General features: G+C 44.6%; 1 protein-coding gene across 1 annotated transcript in view; it reads left to right on the forward strand.

The window, feature by feature from the left end:
• SYN3 (synapsin III) overlaps window positions 1-19,247 on the forward strand; it is a 191,884-nt gene that overhangs the window by 3,371 nt on the left and 169,266 nt on the right. Inside the window, exon 2 of the mRNA XM_040559592.1 lies at window positions 18,170-18,672. Coding sequence (XP_040415526.1) covers window positions 18,356-18,672 — 317 coding nt within the window. The 5' untranslated portion in view covers window positions 18,170-18,355. The remainder of the gene's footprint in view (window positions 1-18,169; window positions 18,673-19,247) is intronic.

Genomic DNA, 19,247 nt, shown 5'->3' on the forward strand with positions numbered 1-19,247 from the left:
GATTGCTGCCTTGACCCAGATGCAATTATTAGCTGATAAAGGTGCAGCAACTCGATCTGATTACCCATCGGTAGGTGAAATTGCTAACTCCACATGTCAAAGAAAACATCCAGGGCATTTTCAGAGCTGTTGTAAGAGTGTTTTGTTTCAAACAACATCAGTGCTCTGCCTCTTGTATCCCCCCCTCATTCACTCCACTTTTTCTGTTCTCCCCTCCTTCCTCCATCTTTTTGGTTGTCTTTGGTCCCCAGAGGTTTTACAAAGCCCTGCATCCTAAGTTTTCAAACAGACTTAGAAAGATCAAATGGAAACCTTCCAATTTCTAGATATGCTTGTTATCTGTGGGATAAAATGGTTTCCCTTCTGTTGAAGCAGTGGGGAAGCTGTGCTATCTCTCCATTCTGGATAATTTTACACTTTTTCCCATCCTTCGTGGTTTGTTGTGCTTTTCTATCTCATCAAGAGATTAGAAAATGTCAAGGAATTTTTCATCAGTGCTGACAAACAGCAGAAATCTGATTAGCAATCGTTACCAGTTAGGCACAGCAGACTCATATATATTTATAATATGGTTGTCAAGGAAAATTAAGTGATTATGCAGATTTAACAATGTCTGTATTAATGGCTGTCAGGTTCCAGACACTCATCTATTGTCTGTTTAATGAGAAATAAGCCGTATGTGGCTGCACAGATCAAACACTAGAGCAGGGGTGCAGTATGACTTTGTTGCCATTATCAGGGTGCACTGGCCACAGGACAGGTGGCCAAGGGCATGTGCTTGCAATTGAGACCCTGCTCATAAAAGGAAGAAAATAACGAGATGCCTTTGGTCAAGCAGTAGAAAGAGTCTGCAATGTGGCCTTCAGGGTGGAAATGATCTTTTGTCCTGGTGACAGGGCTCTGTTGTAAAGGACTGAATTCTGCATTGCCCCCAGAGTGACCCCAAGAGGAAGAAAGGATCACCTGCTTTCCATGGTGGTTTGTGTACTTGTGGTGGGCTACCACAGGAGGAAACAAAGCAGGTTGCATGGGGTAAGAAAGACCTCTTTTCCGGGTTGGGAGTATTGCATTCAAATCACTTCTGTGAGAGCTGCAGTCATTTTTAAAGGGAAATTAAATTTGCTATAAACTGTCAGACTGGAATATAAAGAAGACAGATGGCTGCTGTGCTGTTTGATATTCCAGCCTGAAGAACATCAGTGGCTTTATCTTCTTATTGGCCGGAAGCAGAAGTCAGAGTTCATGTAAAAATGAGGAAGGGTGAAAGAACTGGAGAGAGAGGGGAAGAGCCGTAGAAAGTGGGGGAAAAGGGGTGTGCTTTTTTTTTAAGACGGGAACTTCATTTTTGCCAGACCTTGTGTTTTGGGGCTGATTTATTTCCTGCTCTCAGCAAGAACCAGAGCCAACACTTCTTCACTGTATACTTGAACTGGGAAGCTTGGAGAAGCACCAGCTTCCTTATTTTATCTCACACACAGGAGCATGAGCACACATAATAACTCCTTTTAAAGTATGGAAACCAATGTCTTCCACCAGGTCTCCATGGCTCAAAATATTTCAACTCCCTCAAACATAAAAAGAATGATCACTCAAGCCTTACATTTTAATTTACTTTTTTTTTTTTAACCTTTAATTGGCAATGGCACAAACATGGAAGGAAATATATTTCAGCTTGTTAATTCTAGGCCTTTAAAACCACTAGGCTTTTTAAGAAAAGATTCTAATAAACCACTTTTTGGTAGAGGCGGTAGCTAAAGCCACGTTATTTGGAGCAGAATAGGGGTTTCACTGATGCATCATTTCCGTTCAAGTGAATGGAGAAAGTCCCACTTCATTGGGACCCAGAACGTCCAAGCCTTGTGCAAGAAAGCAGCCAGAGCTGCTTACTCCATACTTCTTCTGTAGCCAACACAAAGTATTTTTTCAGGAAGGACCTGAATACTTTCACCAGCACTAAATTAACTTCATAGGCAAACACAAGAGTATTTACATAGGACTATTAGAAAAGCAAAACCAAGTGGAGCAGAGCATTCAGCTCCAAGATGATTCAGACCTTAAAAATCTGCTGTTTAAAATATAGTAGCAGTCCTTTTTTTAGTCAGAATGCATTATTTTTAATATAGGATATCTTTGCCCTGTGTGGTTGGCTTCTTTTGTACAACACAATGAACACATCCGTTGCACCACCATCTTCCTCACCCACTCTAATCTGTATCCTGTTGGCTTTGCAGTAAGGCTGAGCAGCCACGTAGCACAGGTAGGAAAACGTCAAAGACTATCTTGGCTCAGAAACACTTCTGCTTGACTTTGCAAAACAAGTTGGGAAACACCAGGGGAAGATGCTAAAAAATAGATTATTTGGAGAAGGAAGTCAAGAAGCAGAAGTTTTCTCATTCAATTTGGCAGCACAGCACAGTTATAGAACAGTGGGGAAAAAAATGGAAATCTGGGAAAAAGAGTGATCACATGGTCTTAGAAGTGACAGAATGGGTGTTTCTGCCCCCAGCTCACTTCTGATGCACTGTACCCATCATCAGTAGCTGCCAGGGACTGAGTGGACACACGTGGGCAGGGAAACGCACCCAGGACCCAGCTGCTTTCTGAAGAGGGCATAACAAAACCAAAGACCACCAAGATCTTTTTGAGCCCTGAAATATTTGTTTTTGTGGCTTAAAGATGAGACTGTGTCTTTATTTCCCTTCTGCTTGCTGAAGCTTTAATGCACTTTGATGAAAGGGGCTGGATGAAGCGCTGCACTCCCTCCAGCAGCTGAAGGCTGCTGTATATAGCTTGATGCATCTGTCTAAAATAGGCCGTTGTGTATTTAGTTAATCTTGTGAGTAGGCTTTCTTACTTCAGCAGCCTCATGAAGTTTCTTTTAACAGCAGAGAGAGGAGTAGGCGAGGTGGGGGATGCTGTTTTATAATAAAACTGAAAGAGGCTGTCAGGAATTAACATGGAGGTTACCCTGGCTTACTCTGGGCAGCCTTAATAATTCAACAGAGCCTCTCAGCCACGGCTTCCCCTGCTGCTCCCTACGGGGCAGTTTCATGTATGAGAGTTTCTTTACTCGAGAGCATTCAATGCGCCGGCTACACAGAAACACAAGGCATAGGAAGGGACGGTGCCTGTCAAGAGCTGACAGTCCCTATTAATGTGCAGGGAGATTTTCCCAGGAAGTTTCTTTGACATCTCTGACTCTCGGTCGCAGGTCACAGACCTCTCGCTTTATATGTCATGCCTCTGCCTTGAAAGACAATGGCACCCCTTTTGCTGAGCCCCATGGTCAGATGGCATAACTATTGTCCCCTCCCTAGGAGCAACCTGCAGAAAAAGCAGGACGGTGCTTTTAGTTACCCTGGGCATTCACAGATCTTCTGATGTCACCAGCTGAAATCTCCTGAAAAAGCCACACCAGCCATGCAATATCATCTGTCCTCCACTGTGTTCAGTAAGAGAGATGGATCAGATCTGAACCTAAAACTTTCAGTGATTTTTGTTTCATTGAGAATCCAGTTGAAGTTGATGGGAATTTTGCTCGAGCTGGAAGGGAAAGAATTGACTGTGTGCTTGCTGAGATGTTTTCTGGTTAAGTAAGTAGCATTGCAAGTTTCCTTGTACTCTCTGTTCTGCTAACTTGCACACAGTGTTGGAGTTTGGTAAATATTCCAGGAAAAGCAAAGCAGTAATCAGAGGAAGATATAAGACATGAGCTTCTGCATTGCTGTGGCATTTCGTCTTTCTGACAGAGAAGTTTTGTGGTCAGTGTTGGCTGCATGGAATAAATAATAACAGTAACATGCTGTAACTTGTGATATCCAAACCTCAGAGTGCTCCCCCAATGCCACCATAAGGAGTACTCAGCCAGCCATGTTTCAGCTTAGCATCTCTCCATTGAAAGATCACAGCTCATCAGCTGTGAGACAGGCTGTGGAAATACCATCTTTGAAAATTTGTTTGGAAAACAAAGCCTGGGAATGAATGGGACATTTGATACTTCATTTATATGTTATAAAAAATTTTGGAATATTTCTTGCCCTGTTTTGGAGCAGAAAATACTTTTAAATGGCAAAATTTCCTTGAAACATACAGTCTGGTTTTCAGCCTACTATTACAAATATAGAAATTTTCAACTGGACCATTCTTAGCCCAGCTCCATATGTCTCCCTGTGCTGTAATTTTACCCATACAACCACGCCTGAAAAGTCCTTTGTGCGTCTGTCTGTTCAGAACAGACACTTTCAGCTCTGCCCCTGCCAGCCTCCCTTCTCTCCATCTGATCATTGCGATCTGCTGAGATCCCAAGATAGCTGTCCTCTGGCTTGGAAACAGAGAGGACACAAACAGGGTTTAAAATTTAGTAAGTCATCTACAGTTGCAGCCTTCTTGCCCACACCTTGGACTAATAGAAATAATACTTGGTTACCTCTGCACAATGCTGTAAGATCAGTATATTCTCTCAGAGCAGAGTGGATGGTGCAAAGTGAATGGGCTCTTCAAATTCTTTTTAGTTGTCTAACCTTGTAAGTGTGTGTTTTTTACTTAGTGAACTTTTGCTTTGTTTTGTTTTGTTTTGTTTTGTTTTTAAGAGCACAGCACATGCCCATTTCATGGTATGGTCAGGGCCAACAGTTGTGGGGAAGATGGAAGAGTTGTCAGGAAGTTTTGTGAGTGTCTGAAGAGCACCTCTGAAACCCCAAATACAGCCAACGTGCCCATTTTAGCTAACAGCAAGTTCTGCACTTCCTCTTGGCAGCACTCACCTGTTCTTTGCTAACACAGAGCAGTTGTTATACTTACTAGGTGGGAATTCAGAGTTACTATCTAGGTTTCCCATCACACTTTCTCTAGCCAGAAGGTTTCTGCTGCTGCTTCATTAGTAGCAGAGAGCATCGGGCAGGTGCTGTGATTGCACGGAGATGCCAGCGAAGGCTGACAGTTTGGTCGAAGTCCACAGACTCGCTGCCTCCTGCTAGCAACACAAGCTTGGGAGGCCATGGCTGGCAGCAGCCCCAGGGAAAGGGCTGTGCCACGAGGCTCAGTGACCAACAGGCAGAGGGAAGGCAGAGCCATGGCTGACAAACCAGCTGCCATCTCCTGCAGTGCTTGGCAGCGTTGCTTGTGCAACCTTCAGGGTAGCATAAGACAAGAAATCGGCTCAGGTAGGGATCGCTGCCAAGCACTGAGTAGCCTTGCAGATGATGCACTGGCAGCAGCTGCTGCTTTACAGCACGAACATCTGAGCTCTTCTGGGGTGCTCGGGCAAGTGTCTTTGCATTTGGTTATCCAACACAGTGCCTGCTGAACTTGGGGGATCATCACAGTGAGACAAAATGCTGGCTCCTTCACTTGGGCTTTCAGGGAGCTGCTGCTTTGCTTTTGCCACAGTAGAGGTGGCTTAGGTATGGCGCTGGTTTGGGCCAGACTGGTGACTGCTTACAAGTTAACGATGGAGCTGGTTTTAAATCAGAAGAGATAAGCTCATGGCAGGGGTTGCTGGGAGAAACTACACGGGCTGCACTAGGTGGGAGGCCAAGCTCAATGATCCTAGTCTCGAAATCTATTTGATTTTTCACAAGTGCTCTGCAGTGCTTTGATAGTAATTGAAAAGATGTAGAGCAATTATCCTCTTTCAGCAATGAGATACTAATGATGGGGAGCTGAAGTGAAAAAAAAAAAAGAGTAAGTGATCAAGCTGATAATAGTGAACTACTTTTACATATCTGGTTATCAGGCAACGTACGTTATTAGTAGTGCTCGCGGTATGACCTTCTCTTGCTCTGACTTTATGTGTGGATTCCCATGCGAGCCCACAGCTCTTAGGGAAATGCTTGTGGATGTGCAGGATCTATCATGAGCTTGTGAAAGTGACCTGCACTTTTATGGAGTTTGGTGATGATGCCAGATTTACATATAACCCCAGAACTCACTGCATCGTGTCTAGATACTGTGTTTGCACTGGAGTAGAAAGGAAAGGGGACAGAGATCCTTGTGTCTAACCTGGCTTATTTGTAAAGGGTCATCCATAGGTGACCCAGGCTACCTTCTTACACAGTTAACATCTTCTGTTTTTTTACCATGATCAGCTCTGAAACCAGGCTCTGATGACCTTAGAAGCTTTCACCTGAGCTGAGAACTCTGTATATTCTTCCATATTAAAAAGTAATACTGTTTCCAGTTTTCAAGTAGATTTAATTTAAAACAGCTGCCGTGCTTGCTTTGTATATTATAGAACACCTCTGCAATCTGTATTTATATCGTCATGCAACACGGTCTCTCTCAAACCTGAACCAATTCAGTATTTCCATACTTTATTATTTTTAACAGGGAATGTCATTACATAATCAGGCATGCTAAGACAGAGTATTTAGGAGACTTGCTGAAACTCAAAAACTAAGTCCATAGCAAAAAAAAAAAAAAAAAAAAAAAAAAAGAGAGAAAGGGGCCACTGTTTCTTTCTGCAAAAGCCATAAGATTGATTTTCCTTTTGTGTGCAGTCTTGAAATAGAGAAGGATGTTTTGTACGCTTTTTAATGTGCTGACTGCCATACTACAACAAGCAGGAAGATCAGGTCTGCTCTTATAGCTCACGGCTGTGGAAAATGCTGAATATGCAAGCGTAAACACAGGCAGATTTTGGCTGGTTGTCTTAACTGGGGGAAGCCAGGCTCCAGGAGCATCCAGCTCTGTGCAAAGCTGCAGGGAATAAGCACACTTCCCCAGTCTCCTGCAGTTAGCACCCTGCCATCCGTGGTGCCAGCCTCTGAATGCTTGAAACTAAGAAGTTGTGCCCCAGAGTTTGTTTGGCTGTTTGTTTTTCAGGCTGTTCTGTGGTGGTGTAGGGATGACAAAGCAATGCAGCTGTTGCAGGGTGGCCAGCTGCAACAGGCAAGCTTTCAAAGCAGCTCGCCTTTATGAACCTAGGACTCAGGCATCCCTCCTGGGGAGAGCTGAAAAAAAACTCAGCAGAGCACGGCAGCTCCCACAGCATTCCCCTCAAGAAACTGGCTGCTCATGGCTTGGACTGGCATACGTTTTGTTGGGTTAAAAACTGGCTGGGTAGCCGGGACCAAAGAGTTGTGGTGAATGGAGTCAAATCCAGTTGGAGGCCGATCACTAGTGGCATCCCCCAGGGCTCAGTACTAGGGCCAGTCCTCTTTAATATCTTTATCGATGATCTGGATGAGGGGATTGAGTGCACCCTCAGTAAGTTTGCAGATGACACCAAGTTAGGTGCATGTGTCAATCTGCTCGAGGGTAGGAAGGCTCTGCAGGAGGATCTGGTTAGGCTGGACCGATGGGCTGAGGCCAACTGCATGAAGTTCAACAAGGCCAAGTGCCGGGTCCTGCACCTGGGGCACAACAGCCCCAAGCAGCGCTACAGGCTGGGAGATAAGCGGTTGGAAAACTGCCTGGCAGAGAAGGACCTGGGAATACTGGTTGATAGTTGGCTGAATATGAGCCAGCAGTGTGCTCAGGTGGCCAAGAAGGCCAACAGCATCCTGGCTTGTATAAGAAGCAGTGTGGCCAGCAGGTCTAGGGAAGTGATTGTCCCCCTGTACTCGGCTCTGGTGAGGCCGCACCTCGAGTACTGCATTCAGCTTTGGGCCCCTCACTACAAGAAGGACATGGAGGTGCTCGAGAGAGTCCAGAGAAGGGCAACGAAGCTGGTGAGGGGTCTGGAGAACAAGTCTTACGAGGAGCGGCTGAGGGAGCTGGGATTGTTCAGCCTGGAGAAGAGGAGGCTCAGGGGCGACCTTATCGCACTCTATAGGTACCTTAAAGGAGGCTGTAGCGAGGTAGGGGTTGGTCTATTCTCCTTCGTGCCTGGTGACAGGATGAGGGGGAATGGGCTAAAGTTGCTCCAGGGGAGGTTTAGGTTGGATATTAGGAAAAACTTCTTTACCGAGAGGGTTGTTAGGCATTGGAATAGTCTGCCCAGGGAAGTGGTTGAGTCACCATCCCTGGAGGTCTTTAAAAGATGTTTAGAGGTAGAGCTTAGTGATATGGTTTAGTGAAGGACTTGTTAGTGTTAGGTCAGAGGTTGGACTCGGTGATCTTGAAGGTCTCTTCCAACCTAGACAATTCTGTGATTCTGTGATTCTATTGCTCAGAGCTTCCTTGTGTTTGGTTCGGACTCTTCAGCTGATTTTACAGTCTACTTTTGGACATGTCTTTTTTCTGCAAATACATATCAACAGTAAAAGCAGCTTTCATTGGTAAGCTTAAGTCACATGGGACTGCACTGCTTAGCTCTCATCCATAACAGATTGTCCCACAGGGCAATAGCAATACTGCAATACTGCTTCTATCACTAGCAGTATCATCCTATAACCATACATCAGTGGCAGAAAAGTGCAGAAAGCGATAACTTGTGAGACTTGCAGAATGCGTCCGTCTCTGTTCTCCCTGCTGCAATGCTCGTGCTGTCAGTAACACAAGGGCATGGGACTCGAGCTCCTCTGGCTGCACCCTGCTCTGCTGTCCAGCTGCACAGCTTTCCCTTCTTTCTTCTTCCTTCTTTCCTCTCCAGGCTTGGGAAAGAAGATTTGTGATTATGGGAGAAGAAGCCAAATTTGTTGTTTGGATCAATCCTTTGCATTTCCAGTTACAAGATGGTTCTAAGTGCCAAAGTTTTTCCTCTGAAAAAGACTTCTCTTTTTTCCTCCTGTCCCCGGTGGCTACAGATTGAGCAGCCCTTGAAAGCCCTGGTGGTTGGATTCTTAAATAAGGCCGGCCAGTTTTGTAACTTCAAAAGCTTTGTAATTCAGCTGTTGATCAGCAGGGGAATCAGAGCTCTTGGCTGGGGAAGCTGCTAGCGCTTGGTTCAGTGGTGCAGCACACGGGGATGTGAGCTGAGCCTTACAATGTCTCTGCACTTTATACATTCCTAAATGAGGAAATCAAGGCACTGACGTCCAGTGACCTTTCCTCCAGCTGATGGCAGAGGATGCTATTAAAATCACGTTGTGCTTTATTTCCATTTTTGTGCCCAGCCCACTTGCTTACTCTCTCAGGACTTCTGGGTACAGAATCTGTTCCGGTTCCCACACTAATATGTTATATTTTCTGCTGTTTTTTTGTCTAAACATGGTTTCTTAAGTTTGGATACAATTATGAAGGGCTCCTACACTGTTCAGCGTGAATGCAAAAACTGGATAGGCAATCAGACAGGAACCGAGAGAGAAGACAGGTTGATAAAGGACTGTTAGTGAAATCGTTTATCAATAGTTTTTTAAAACATATTTTCTAATTATAGTAGTGCACATCTGATGATACAGCTCTTTGTCAGTGCAATATGCCCACAGAGCCAACCTAACTTCTTAAATGGTGTTCAAAAGCTGGCCAGATGCTCTCCTAAAGAAGTGTGACACCTGTCCCTGACTGTCCCAAACAAGCTCCTTCTGGCACCATGAACGTATTTGCCTTGCAGCTTCAAGCTGCACTGTGATAGTTCAGGATCTCATGGGTGTTTGTGAGGTTGCAGCTGGAAAGCAGGCACTGGCTGGGGTGCAAAGAGTGAGGTAATCAGTTCAGAGCTGGGTAAGGGGATTGCCACCCTCACTGGAGTGTGAAATGTGTGGGTACATGGTGCGAGTAAAAGGGATGTACTAACACAAACCCACACAGCTTTTCATGCGTCCCCATGTGATCAGGAGCAATCACATGAAAAAGTGAAGAAAAACATCTTCTGGAAATGCTCAACACAGTTTGGGTTGGTCATTAGTGGTGAGTCAGACATAGCCAGCTGGTCCCCCACAGTGCTCCAGGAGAAGCTCCACCAATCCCTGTTCTCTCTGTCTCTTTGGGGGGAATAGTCTAGCCAGCCAATTTCCTACCACTTCCACATCTCATGGATGAATTTGGCATCAAGCTATCTTACAGTCGTGCCAGAAATCTTCCCCAGAGGGCAGTAAAACATCGCCTTGCTCTTCCATCATCAAAATAAATCAATAAGTGTTCTCAGATTCCCAGCTTATTCTTCTCGTATTAAGCACGCTGCTAAGTGAGATGGGCAAGTATGTTTAGAAAGCAAATGAACAGCTTGCCACACGAAGTAAAATCGCAGGCTTTATTTCTTCAGGTATCTGTTACTCACATCATCAGGTCAGGTGCATCTCAAGTGTTATAAAGGGTTCCCCTCCATATGGGAGAAATCTGGGAAATCGGAAAATGGTTTTGTCTGGAATGGAGTCGGGGGGAGAAAAAGGGTGGATACAAATGGCAGCAAAACTTACAAGGACTATACTGGCAGTACAGATGGTTTAGAAGACTTCAGATGTTGGAAGGAAGACTGTTTAACCCCAAAGCATAAAACATTTGGGGAAAAATGCTATTTTGGATTAGAATAAAAAGTAACAGATTTTTGCGTCATTTTAAAATGAGTTAGAACCATTGGTACAAGAGATGCAGGGTTCTGTTTGAAGATAAGTTACTTGGAAATATGTGATGCATTGCTGTCCTATAAACCTACGAAAAGTAATAGAATTTGTGCTCGAGATATAAAATCACTCTTACTGTCATCTATTAATTAATAATTATCTCTTTGGTGAATATTATGACCTTTCAGTGAACTGTTTCTTCCCTTTCACGACCTGGACCCTTATTTTTTTCCAAGACATCTAGTAAGCTCTGTAGCAACAAAATGCTTTGTTTACTTGCATCTTGAATACCTAATGTGCTGGTAATCCCCTGAAATGTGCTGCTGAAATCCCCTGAAATGCACTGAAATGCACTGGAAAGAAAATGATGTAGGAGTGAAGAATAGTGTGTGATCAGAATCGAGACCGGAGCCCCATTAGCGCTGGGAAAGCTGATGCAGTTTCCTCTGAGCTATCAGTCCCTTAGGCACCTTCTATCTATACAAGCTCTAATGCATATTGGCAGGCCCTACATATTAAATACATCCAGTTTCTGGATTTTATACAGATCAGCACTCTTCAAAGCTGCACGTCTCTCAGCTGAAGGAAGTCCCTGATCTATTACGGGCTCGTCTGGTGCCTCTTTCGCTCTTATCACCACGAAATCAGGACTTGTATGGTTACTGCGGGAAACTTGGAGCACGTATTGCAAACACACAACATGAACTGCAGTCACATCCATGACTGGGAAGGAAAAAGATGGGCAACAGAGCCTTGCTTGCTTCCTCCTCACAGTTTCATACACTTAATATGCAGACCATTTATATCTACAAATTCTCCAGTCTGTTCTGACTGTCTCCTGCTTTTCTTTAATATAATCATGAGAAGCCACTTTGACATGTGTATAATGGAGGCTTAATGGAGTCATTATTATCACTGTTACTTGGGATGGGAATGACCATGACATTCCAGGAAAATAAGAAATGGAGACAGTGTGCCAGCTCAACTGTCTTCCAGATGGAGATGGTGCAGTAGCATTCAAGGATTAGCACTGGATTACCTTGCCCCATCCTGCCTGCTCCAGTTGAGCTGGTCTGGCTTTGCTGATAAGTAAGTTTTTGATATTGAGTAGAGACAGGCCACAAAAGGCTTCCCTAAGTGCATTGAGAAGGGGATATTTCCACTGCAGCAACACTGAGACCATTAGGTGCCGACCGGATTTCCACACTGAGAATAAAATGAGGAAGTAATGTATTGTTTCCACTAAGTAGCAAATCAGCGTTTTAGTTCTTGTGGGCATTGAAGATAGAGTATTATCCTAATATTCAGGTTTATTTTTCACTGAAAACTTGTTCACTATTGTTCATGGCTTTAGTCATCTTCCTCTGCAATCTACTTGAATGTCCAATGACCTTACAATGACATTTTGTTATTTTAAAGTCTTCTTTTCTTCCTTCTTCCTCTTCTCATCTGCCATTATGAAATAACGGGCAAAAGGGGAAAAAGACTAACTTATTTACTGTGCTGGGTGCAGATCTTGGGAAGTGGTTTCATTTGCACTCATTTTGGTACGTGCATATGCATTATCTTCAGGACCAGACAAGGCAAATACTCTGTGGTGAAGCTGCTACACAGAAAGCATTGACAGCTGCAAACTGAAAAGGAAAAAAGGAAAAAAAAATAAATAAGATCTGTAAAGCCTAGATTTTTCTAGTTCAATAGCTGCGCAAGAAAGTAGAGAGGTTTTTTTAAGGTCTGCAGGAGTGCAGCAATAAGACAACAGAGCTCTTGCACATTTGTAAGCATCAGTGGTTTAATGAAGCATGTTGGACATTTTAAAGTGATCCATTTCTGAAAAAAGAAATTTCCTGGCATCTGTGAGGACCTCTCTAAACAGAGAAACAAGACAGACAAGACACTGTCTTGCTGTGAAAGAACTTAAAGGACCCATTTCTAAAGGAAATCACTGCTGCTGTTGAAAGATTATAAAGAGTTTGTGAAGCAAGTGACATTCTGGTCAGCAACTGCCTAACCCCAACAGGGATCTCAGACCCCGGGGAGCATCCTTGTCCTGGTGGTATGCCACCTCCACTCCCCTGCCCTCCCGCTTTCCCCAGCTGCAGCTTCCTGCAGCCTCCCGAAAGAGGCAGCATTGCTCTGCTGGTGTCAGTCACAGCCCATAACAAATTTCCACACGTGTCCCTGGCACCAGGATGCACAAACCCCACTGGTTTTAGGTGGAACTTGTGCTGTAGTTTTGCAAGCTTTGGAAAATTTCCACCAGTGTCTATGCTAGAGCTGTATTACATTGCTGATGTTTGGGAAAGCTGCCGTGCAAACTGAACACGGGCATGGAAAGTTTGCTTTTCTGTGCTCCTAGGGACAGCATACTGCCTTCCCAGCCCCTTCCATTTCTGTGTATGCTTCATGCTTTTTGGTGGAGTATTCTTTTTATGGTTGTCTTTGTTGTTGTTTCCTAACCCTTGTTGTTTTAATTTGCTGATTTATGGAATTGGGGCTTTTATAGAAAAATCCCAAGAAATGTTTGAACAAGTGAACGTCTTGAGCCCAAAATTGTGGGAAATGAAGTAAAAACCCAACAAAAATTCTAATTAGTTTCAGAACTACTCGTGTTATTCTGCTTTCAATTCGTACATTATGCAAAGCTTGGTAATGTTGATTCCACTCAGGGTGAAACACTGAAAACTTAACAATAATAAGTTATCTCCTGCTTTCTTCTTTTTGAAAATATGTGCAGAAAGCCAAGCAGCTGTGTTTAGAGCTCCTTGGTATGGCTGTACCTCCAGAAAAGTTCTCTCGCACCTTGTGCAATATACCTGAAGTCAGAAAAGGACCCATCGGGATATCTTGTGGTGTGCATGTGCACTAAAGGCTGTCCACAAAGCGAATGAGAGGGGCTTTAGTGAGTATCCCCTCATCTTTCCACCCCTCATGGGGAACAAGTGAGGGTCAGAGGACAATCAGCACCTTTGTCATCCAACATTGGGTTTTCCATTTTGCTGCCCCTAGCAGTGCTCCTTTGAGGCTTTCAGGAGCAGGAATCAAATGCAGGCAGATGTGGTCCTGTTAGCTCATTACCTGATGGCATAGATAACAAGCTCCGGGGAAATCTAAGCACACTTAACAGTTATCACCCAATTGAGCTTGGTTCCCTCTGGATGCTACCAAACATTAGAAAGCAATCCAGGGGAACAACAAGAGGTTTAAGTGAACATTTTGTTCTTGTTTTCGAACACGTCAACAGTTTTCTTGAGATAACTTGCATCTCTGTGGAGTACATCCTTGAGAAAAAGCAGCTAGGTGCCTGGGTGTTGTTAACATGCTTAGGGAACAGATTGCTTTTCCTTCCTTGCCCTTCCAAAAATATCAGCCAGGAAGTTTAACTATGTGTTAGTAAGGAGCTGATGGTGCCAGCCTCTTTGTCGTTATTTTCAAGGTCAGCTTTAATTGATCTCGCTCTTGCTTCATGTAGTTGCTCACATCATTTCCTTTTGATTCCCTGACTGTGCCCTCATTGTTGGGATTTCCATGTGTTCCCGTGTTGTCTTTTGGTTAAACTGATTCCTGTTTACTTCCTCCCTTTCTGCTTGTGCCTCCTCCTCTTCTCCCCCTCTCTCCTGCTTGTTCTCTTTCTGCAGAACTCGCTAATTCTCCTATGCCTTATTTATTATTTCCCCATCCTGAAATATAGCCCACAGCCCTGACCTGCAGCTCCAGGGACCAGAAGCCCACTGTTTTCCTAGCTAGCTTTTGGGAATGTCTGTTTCACACAGCAGAAGATTACTCCTGCGTGGAGGAAGGCAGCTCAAAGACCTTGGCAGGAGCTGTGGTCCCAGCTGGAAGCAGCCCCTGGTCTGTATTTCAGCTGCGCAGGAGGCTCTAGGCCTTTCTGTGGGCAGGTTTGTGCCTGGCACAAGAGTAAATTGGTGACTTGTCTCTGTGCGAGCCACAGGAAGACGCTGGTGTACACAGAAAGGTACAACTTAATGGTGTAGAGCCAGCAGCTCTCCTGCCTGTGGCTCTGGAGTGACAAAATAGCACTTACCAGATCTGTCTTGCTTCTGAGAGAGGTGTTGGCTCCTGGCTTTGTCGAAGTTACAGCCCTACTTGTCTGCTAGGGTAGGAACTGTATGTACACTGGGTGGATGCCGAGCTGCATGCTGTGAGAGCTGCACAGAGCCAGATTTGGCATGACGTGCTGAGCCCTCAGGATTTCCACAGGAGTCTCAAGCAGCAGGAAAATGAGGTTGTAACCTACTCAAACTGCGCCTGTATGAAAACCTCCCTTGCTGAAAGTTAATAACTAGCAAATGTGCATGATGCAGAAGCAGACTGTGAGGTTTTCCAGTAAGCAAAAGAATCTGCTGGCAGTTTGCACAGCTCAGATTGCAGAAAAGATCTCAGTGGCTTCGCTAGTGGCAATCATCAAATTGATACGATGAAGCCAGCAATAACTTCATTAAAAATATATATATATTTTTTTTAACTACATTACTCATCTCCTTAGCAAAAATTGTTTAATGAGATGAGAACAGTCTGTGCCATCTCTTTAGCAGACCCATAGTCGAAGTTCCTGGCAGGTTTGCTATCCCATGTCCCAGAGCAGAGCCAGGTGCCTCTCTGCTGCAGCAGCAGCATCTTCTGGAATTCACCTTTCACGTGCTTTGCTGGAAGGAGTTTTCCCCGTAACATCAGTTGCTTTAGTTTCCTCTTCTTCCTTCCTGAGCCAAGGGCACACAGCCCAGTCTTTGCAGCGAGCGGAAGCAGTGCCAGCCTAGCGCAGCATCCCAAACTCTCTGGACAAGAGAGTTTTGCCAGCACGTGGTACCTCCTGGACAATATCTACCACTGCCACACCCGTGGTGGAAAAAATGTTGGGTCACTGTAAATATTGCTGTTTGAAAGGCTGCAGGAGGCGAGTGCTCATTGCCTTGCAATAAGTCTGATAAATTGTTTATTGTAAATGATACCTTGAAGGGCACGATTTGGGAAGCCCTCCTGCAGAGGAAGCCTGCGTGTTTTCCAGGCACATCATGAGGTACTCAGGCCCTTCCCAGCCCTGTGACACCCTGCACTGGATGCCTCCATGCCCTTCTTCAGCAGAGCAAAGATATTTCCCCTTCACTTCACTTGCTGATGCTTTGCAAGCAGCCTGTGTCCTTTTGGAGAGTGAAAAGTTCATGAAGGACAAAACAGCCACGCAGTCACCTGGCAGTGGGGAGAAACACTTCCAGGAGCATGGAAGTCCTGCTGGACCCTGTCCCAAGGATACCGGCTTGTGAAAACGGCCTTGTCTGGCACGTGCAGCTGCGGACAGGTTCCCTCCCGTGGCTGAGAGCTGCCACAGCAGGAACCAGCAGCTCTTGGGCAGGCATCTGGTGCTAAAACTGCTCCTCCTGAGGCTGGTGTTGAAGCATCTTATCTTCCCAGCTAACGCAAAGATCCTCCAATAGAGCACACCTAGTTGCTGTACACAGTCACCGGACAGTTATTTGGAGCCCTTCTAATGGTAGGCAGATCTTTTGGGTGCTCCTCTTAACCAGGACTGGACCTTCTCTTAAGCCATTAAAGCAAGGGGATTTTTCTTGTGTGCCTTACACAAGGTAGAATGCACAGGTTCCTGAGCAGAGGACAATACAGCACATTTTTATCCAGCCTGTAGTGTATAAATTCCTCAAAGTCTTTGCAGACTCTGGCCATCCTGGACAGGTAACAATATGTGGCTCTCTGATGGTGCTAAGTAACTGCAGTAGGACATGAGCAGGCCAAGTGTGTGTGGAAATATATATGAGGTAAGTAGCTGGCTCACAATTCATGGATATTGTATGTTACCTGGTTTTTGGAACAATTACTGCATAAGCAGACAGGGTTACTGAAGTGCTTACTGGTGTACGTCTGCTGATTTTGTGCAGTCACTGGGTGCGCCAGGACTGGGCGGGAAGTCAGCACAATGCCTCGAGATACATTATCGACTGTAAATGTGGCAGGAAATCATTAAAGATTTCCTTTGCTGCTCCCTGGGAAAAGGCTACCTCCAGGTTCCAGCAAACGCAGAGGACTCATACTGCCAGGGCTGAGAAATCAAGAGAAAAATCACTCTAATAAGCTGATGTGTCAGCAGCTTCAGCAGAGAGCCCTCTGCTCCAGATGGCTCCTGTGCCCGTGGATTCAGGGAGGTGATGGATAGCAAGATATGGGGGTCATGAGTGAAGGGGATTTCTGTAGCTCTTTTACTCCAGCCAGGATCACCCGATCCTCGCTGAAGCTCTTGGGGGCTAAGAGATCTTTGGACACAGAGAGATCTGAATCCCTTATCTCTAAAGCTTTGTAAATCCCTATAGCCAAAATTAAGTAGCTCCAGGAAGGAGATTCACAGATGCCAAACTCTCTTGGACCACCTGGGAGAAGACAATTTCCTACTGTGCAGAGGCAGTCAGAGACAAGAGGGTGAGCAGTGAGGGACACCATTCTGGGCAGGTCGAGGCAAGGAGCCCTAGCATTTGCAGGGGCTCATTCAAAAAACTTGTTTTAATGGTGATACCAGGAATTCACTTGACTCATCTCACTTGATGTGTGGGGTAGCTTTGACTTTTGTTTTTGCAGATAGGTCTGTCTTGAAAAACATTCATGTTTTACCAGAAATATGCTTCTGTCTTTTCTTTTTTCTGTATCTCACAAACCGGCCTCCAGTCTACAAGACTCAAATGCTGTGTCAGCAGAGAAAAGGACTTGGGGAATTACTATGGAAATCTCATTTCTGGGCTATGCCTACAGGTGCAAAATTAAAATATATATAAAAAAAAAAAAAGTATCTGTACTAATTCTGTGAGATTATTTAACTGCTGAAGAACTTAGTGTTCTGGGTAAAAACAAAGTCGTCATACTATGGTCAAGGGAAAAGAGCCAGATAGTTACATTCCACAGTGTTCATTTTCTCACTGGAAAAGATGAGCAGAGTAACAGACCTTTCCTCTTTTTTTTTTTTCTTTTTTTTTTTCTTTTTAATTTATAAAAGGAAAAATTAGATGGTCAAACTTCCAGTTTGAGTACCTGCAAAAATCCTACAAGTGAGTCTGAAACAGCCGGTAGCCTGTTATTTCTAGCAGCTGCCAGTGTGCACCTGGCTCAAAGTCCAGTTTTAAATATAGGGAGCAACTGGGACAGAAGAGAATAGTTTGAAGGTTCCACTGAACTTGACCAAGATGTGTAGGAGGACTTTTTCCACTACTTGTTTTGTACATGCTATTTCAATTTAGGATGTTTGTTTCTTAAATGTGGAGCCTTGCTAACAAGCCTGCCAAAGATGATACAACTTTCTATCCTGTTGGACCATTTTCTGGTTATTCTGTAATAAGCATATTATGTGTGTTAGAAATAACACACACAATGTCAGAAATAAGCTATCTCTCTCAAAAATTATCATTTATGGTCAGAATAGTTTTTCTTTCCCCATGGTGAAAAGAGTCATGGAAAAGGTAGTAAGCATGCTGGGATTTCTTTTTGTTCTTATTTTATTTTTTTTTCCATTTCTTCTGAACTGTTAGCCCGTAAGCTAGTGTAAGTTGGCCTCCTTTGACTGAAAAATGTTTTGGGATGGAAGAGAGGCCACAAAACCTACTTTATTGCATCTATCTGGCTGAACCAGTGTAGCATACCATGTATAAACCAGTAGTCCTTTTTCTTCTCGCTGTTGATTAATGTACTCATTGAAATGGCCAGAAGAGTCTTCCTTATGTAAAACTCATGGTATGCATCTCACAAATGTGTCTTTGATTCTTTTTCCACAGGAGAAGAACAAAAACATAACAGAAAAACAAAGCCTTATTCCTCCAGCAGGATTTTAAGGAGCAAAGCCTGCCGGCCTGGACAACGAGGAAGTTCCCTACACACACAGAGAAGCATTTCCCTGGGATTGGTGACACTGTTGTTCAGTCTTTCTCTTGCTAAGAGGGCATCCACACAACTTTTCAACAATGAATTTCCTCCGGAGACGTCTCTCAGACAGTAGTTTTGTGGCGAATTTGCCCAATGGCTACATGATGGACTTGCAGCGCCCCGACAACTCCACAAGCTCCCCAGTTTCTCCTGCCATGGAGAGAAAGCACCCACAGCCACCACAGCCCTCACAGTCTTCCTCTACTGGCACCAGCATCTTCAGCTCCATCTCCAGTGCCATGAAGCAAACCACACAAGCAGCTGCAGGACTCATTGATCACTCGACAAGCCCCACACCACCTGTGGCTCCGAAACCCAAGATCCTCCTGGTGATTGATGATGCACACACGGAGTGGTAAGTCATCATAGTACTGCTGCCTTCAGCTCCACCATGTTTGGGGGATGAGAGGGATCTGGGAGGCTTAAGGCATCTGCATCTCAGGCACTTTCACACCTAGGTCACCAGATCCCACTCCAGTTTGGTATTGGCCTGATGACCTGCATACATGGCAGAGTAGGCGTTCCGCAGATCTTGACTGAAAGGGTGTTCATTTGGAACTCATTGGCCAAAAAAAAAAGACTTTACAGTCACAATGTACAAGCACACATGGAGCACTGTTGGCTCGGTTGGCTTAGCTGAATTGGCACATCAAGCAATGATCCTAAGAGGTTGGAGTTGAAGGTGTTTTAATGACACGGACAGGGAGTTAGGCCTACTGTCTGTACCAGTCCTAGAAAAGAAAAGGGATGCTTCTCTCCAGCTCTCTCTTTCTCAGGCTTTTTCCTGGATGTAAATTTATACATAAATTAACAAAAAATAACCCAAGGCTACTACTACCAGTAGTAATGACTGGAGATCATTGGCTGGTCAAAAGCCCTTCACCTGTTTGTCATAGTGGTTATGGACAAAAAGCTCTCAGGCTCAGCTAA

This window comes from Cygnus olor, chromosome 1 (assembly GCF_009769625.2).
Source record: "Cygnus olor isolate bCygOlo1 chromosome 1, bCygOlo1.pri.v2, whole genome shotgun sequence".
In the NCBI taxonomy this organism is placed as follows: domain Eukaryota; kingdom Metazoa; phylum Chordata; class Aves; order Anseriformes; family Anatidae; genus Cygnus; species Cygnus olor.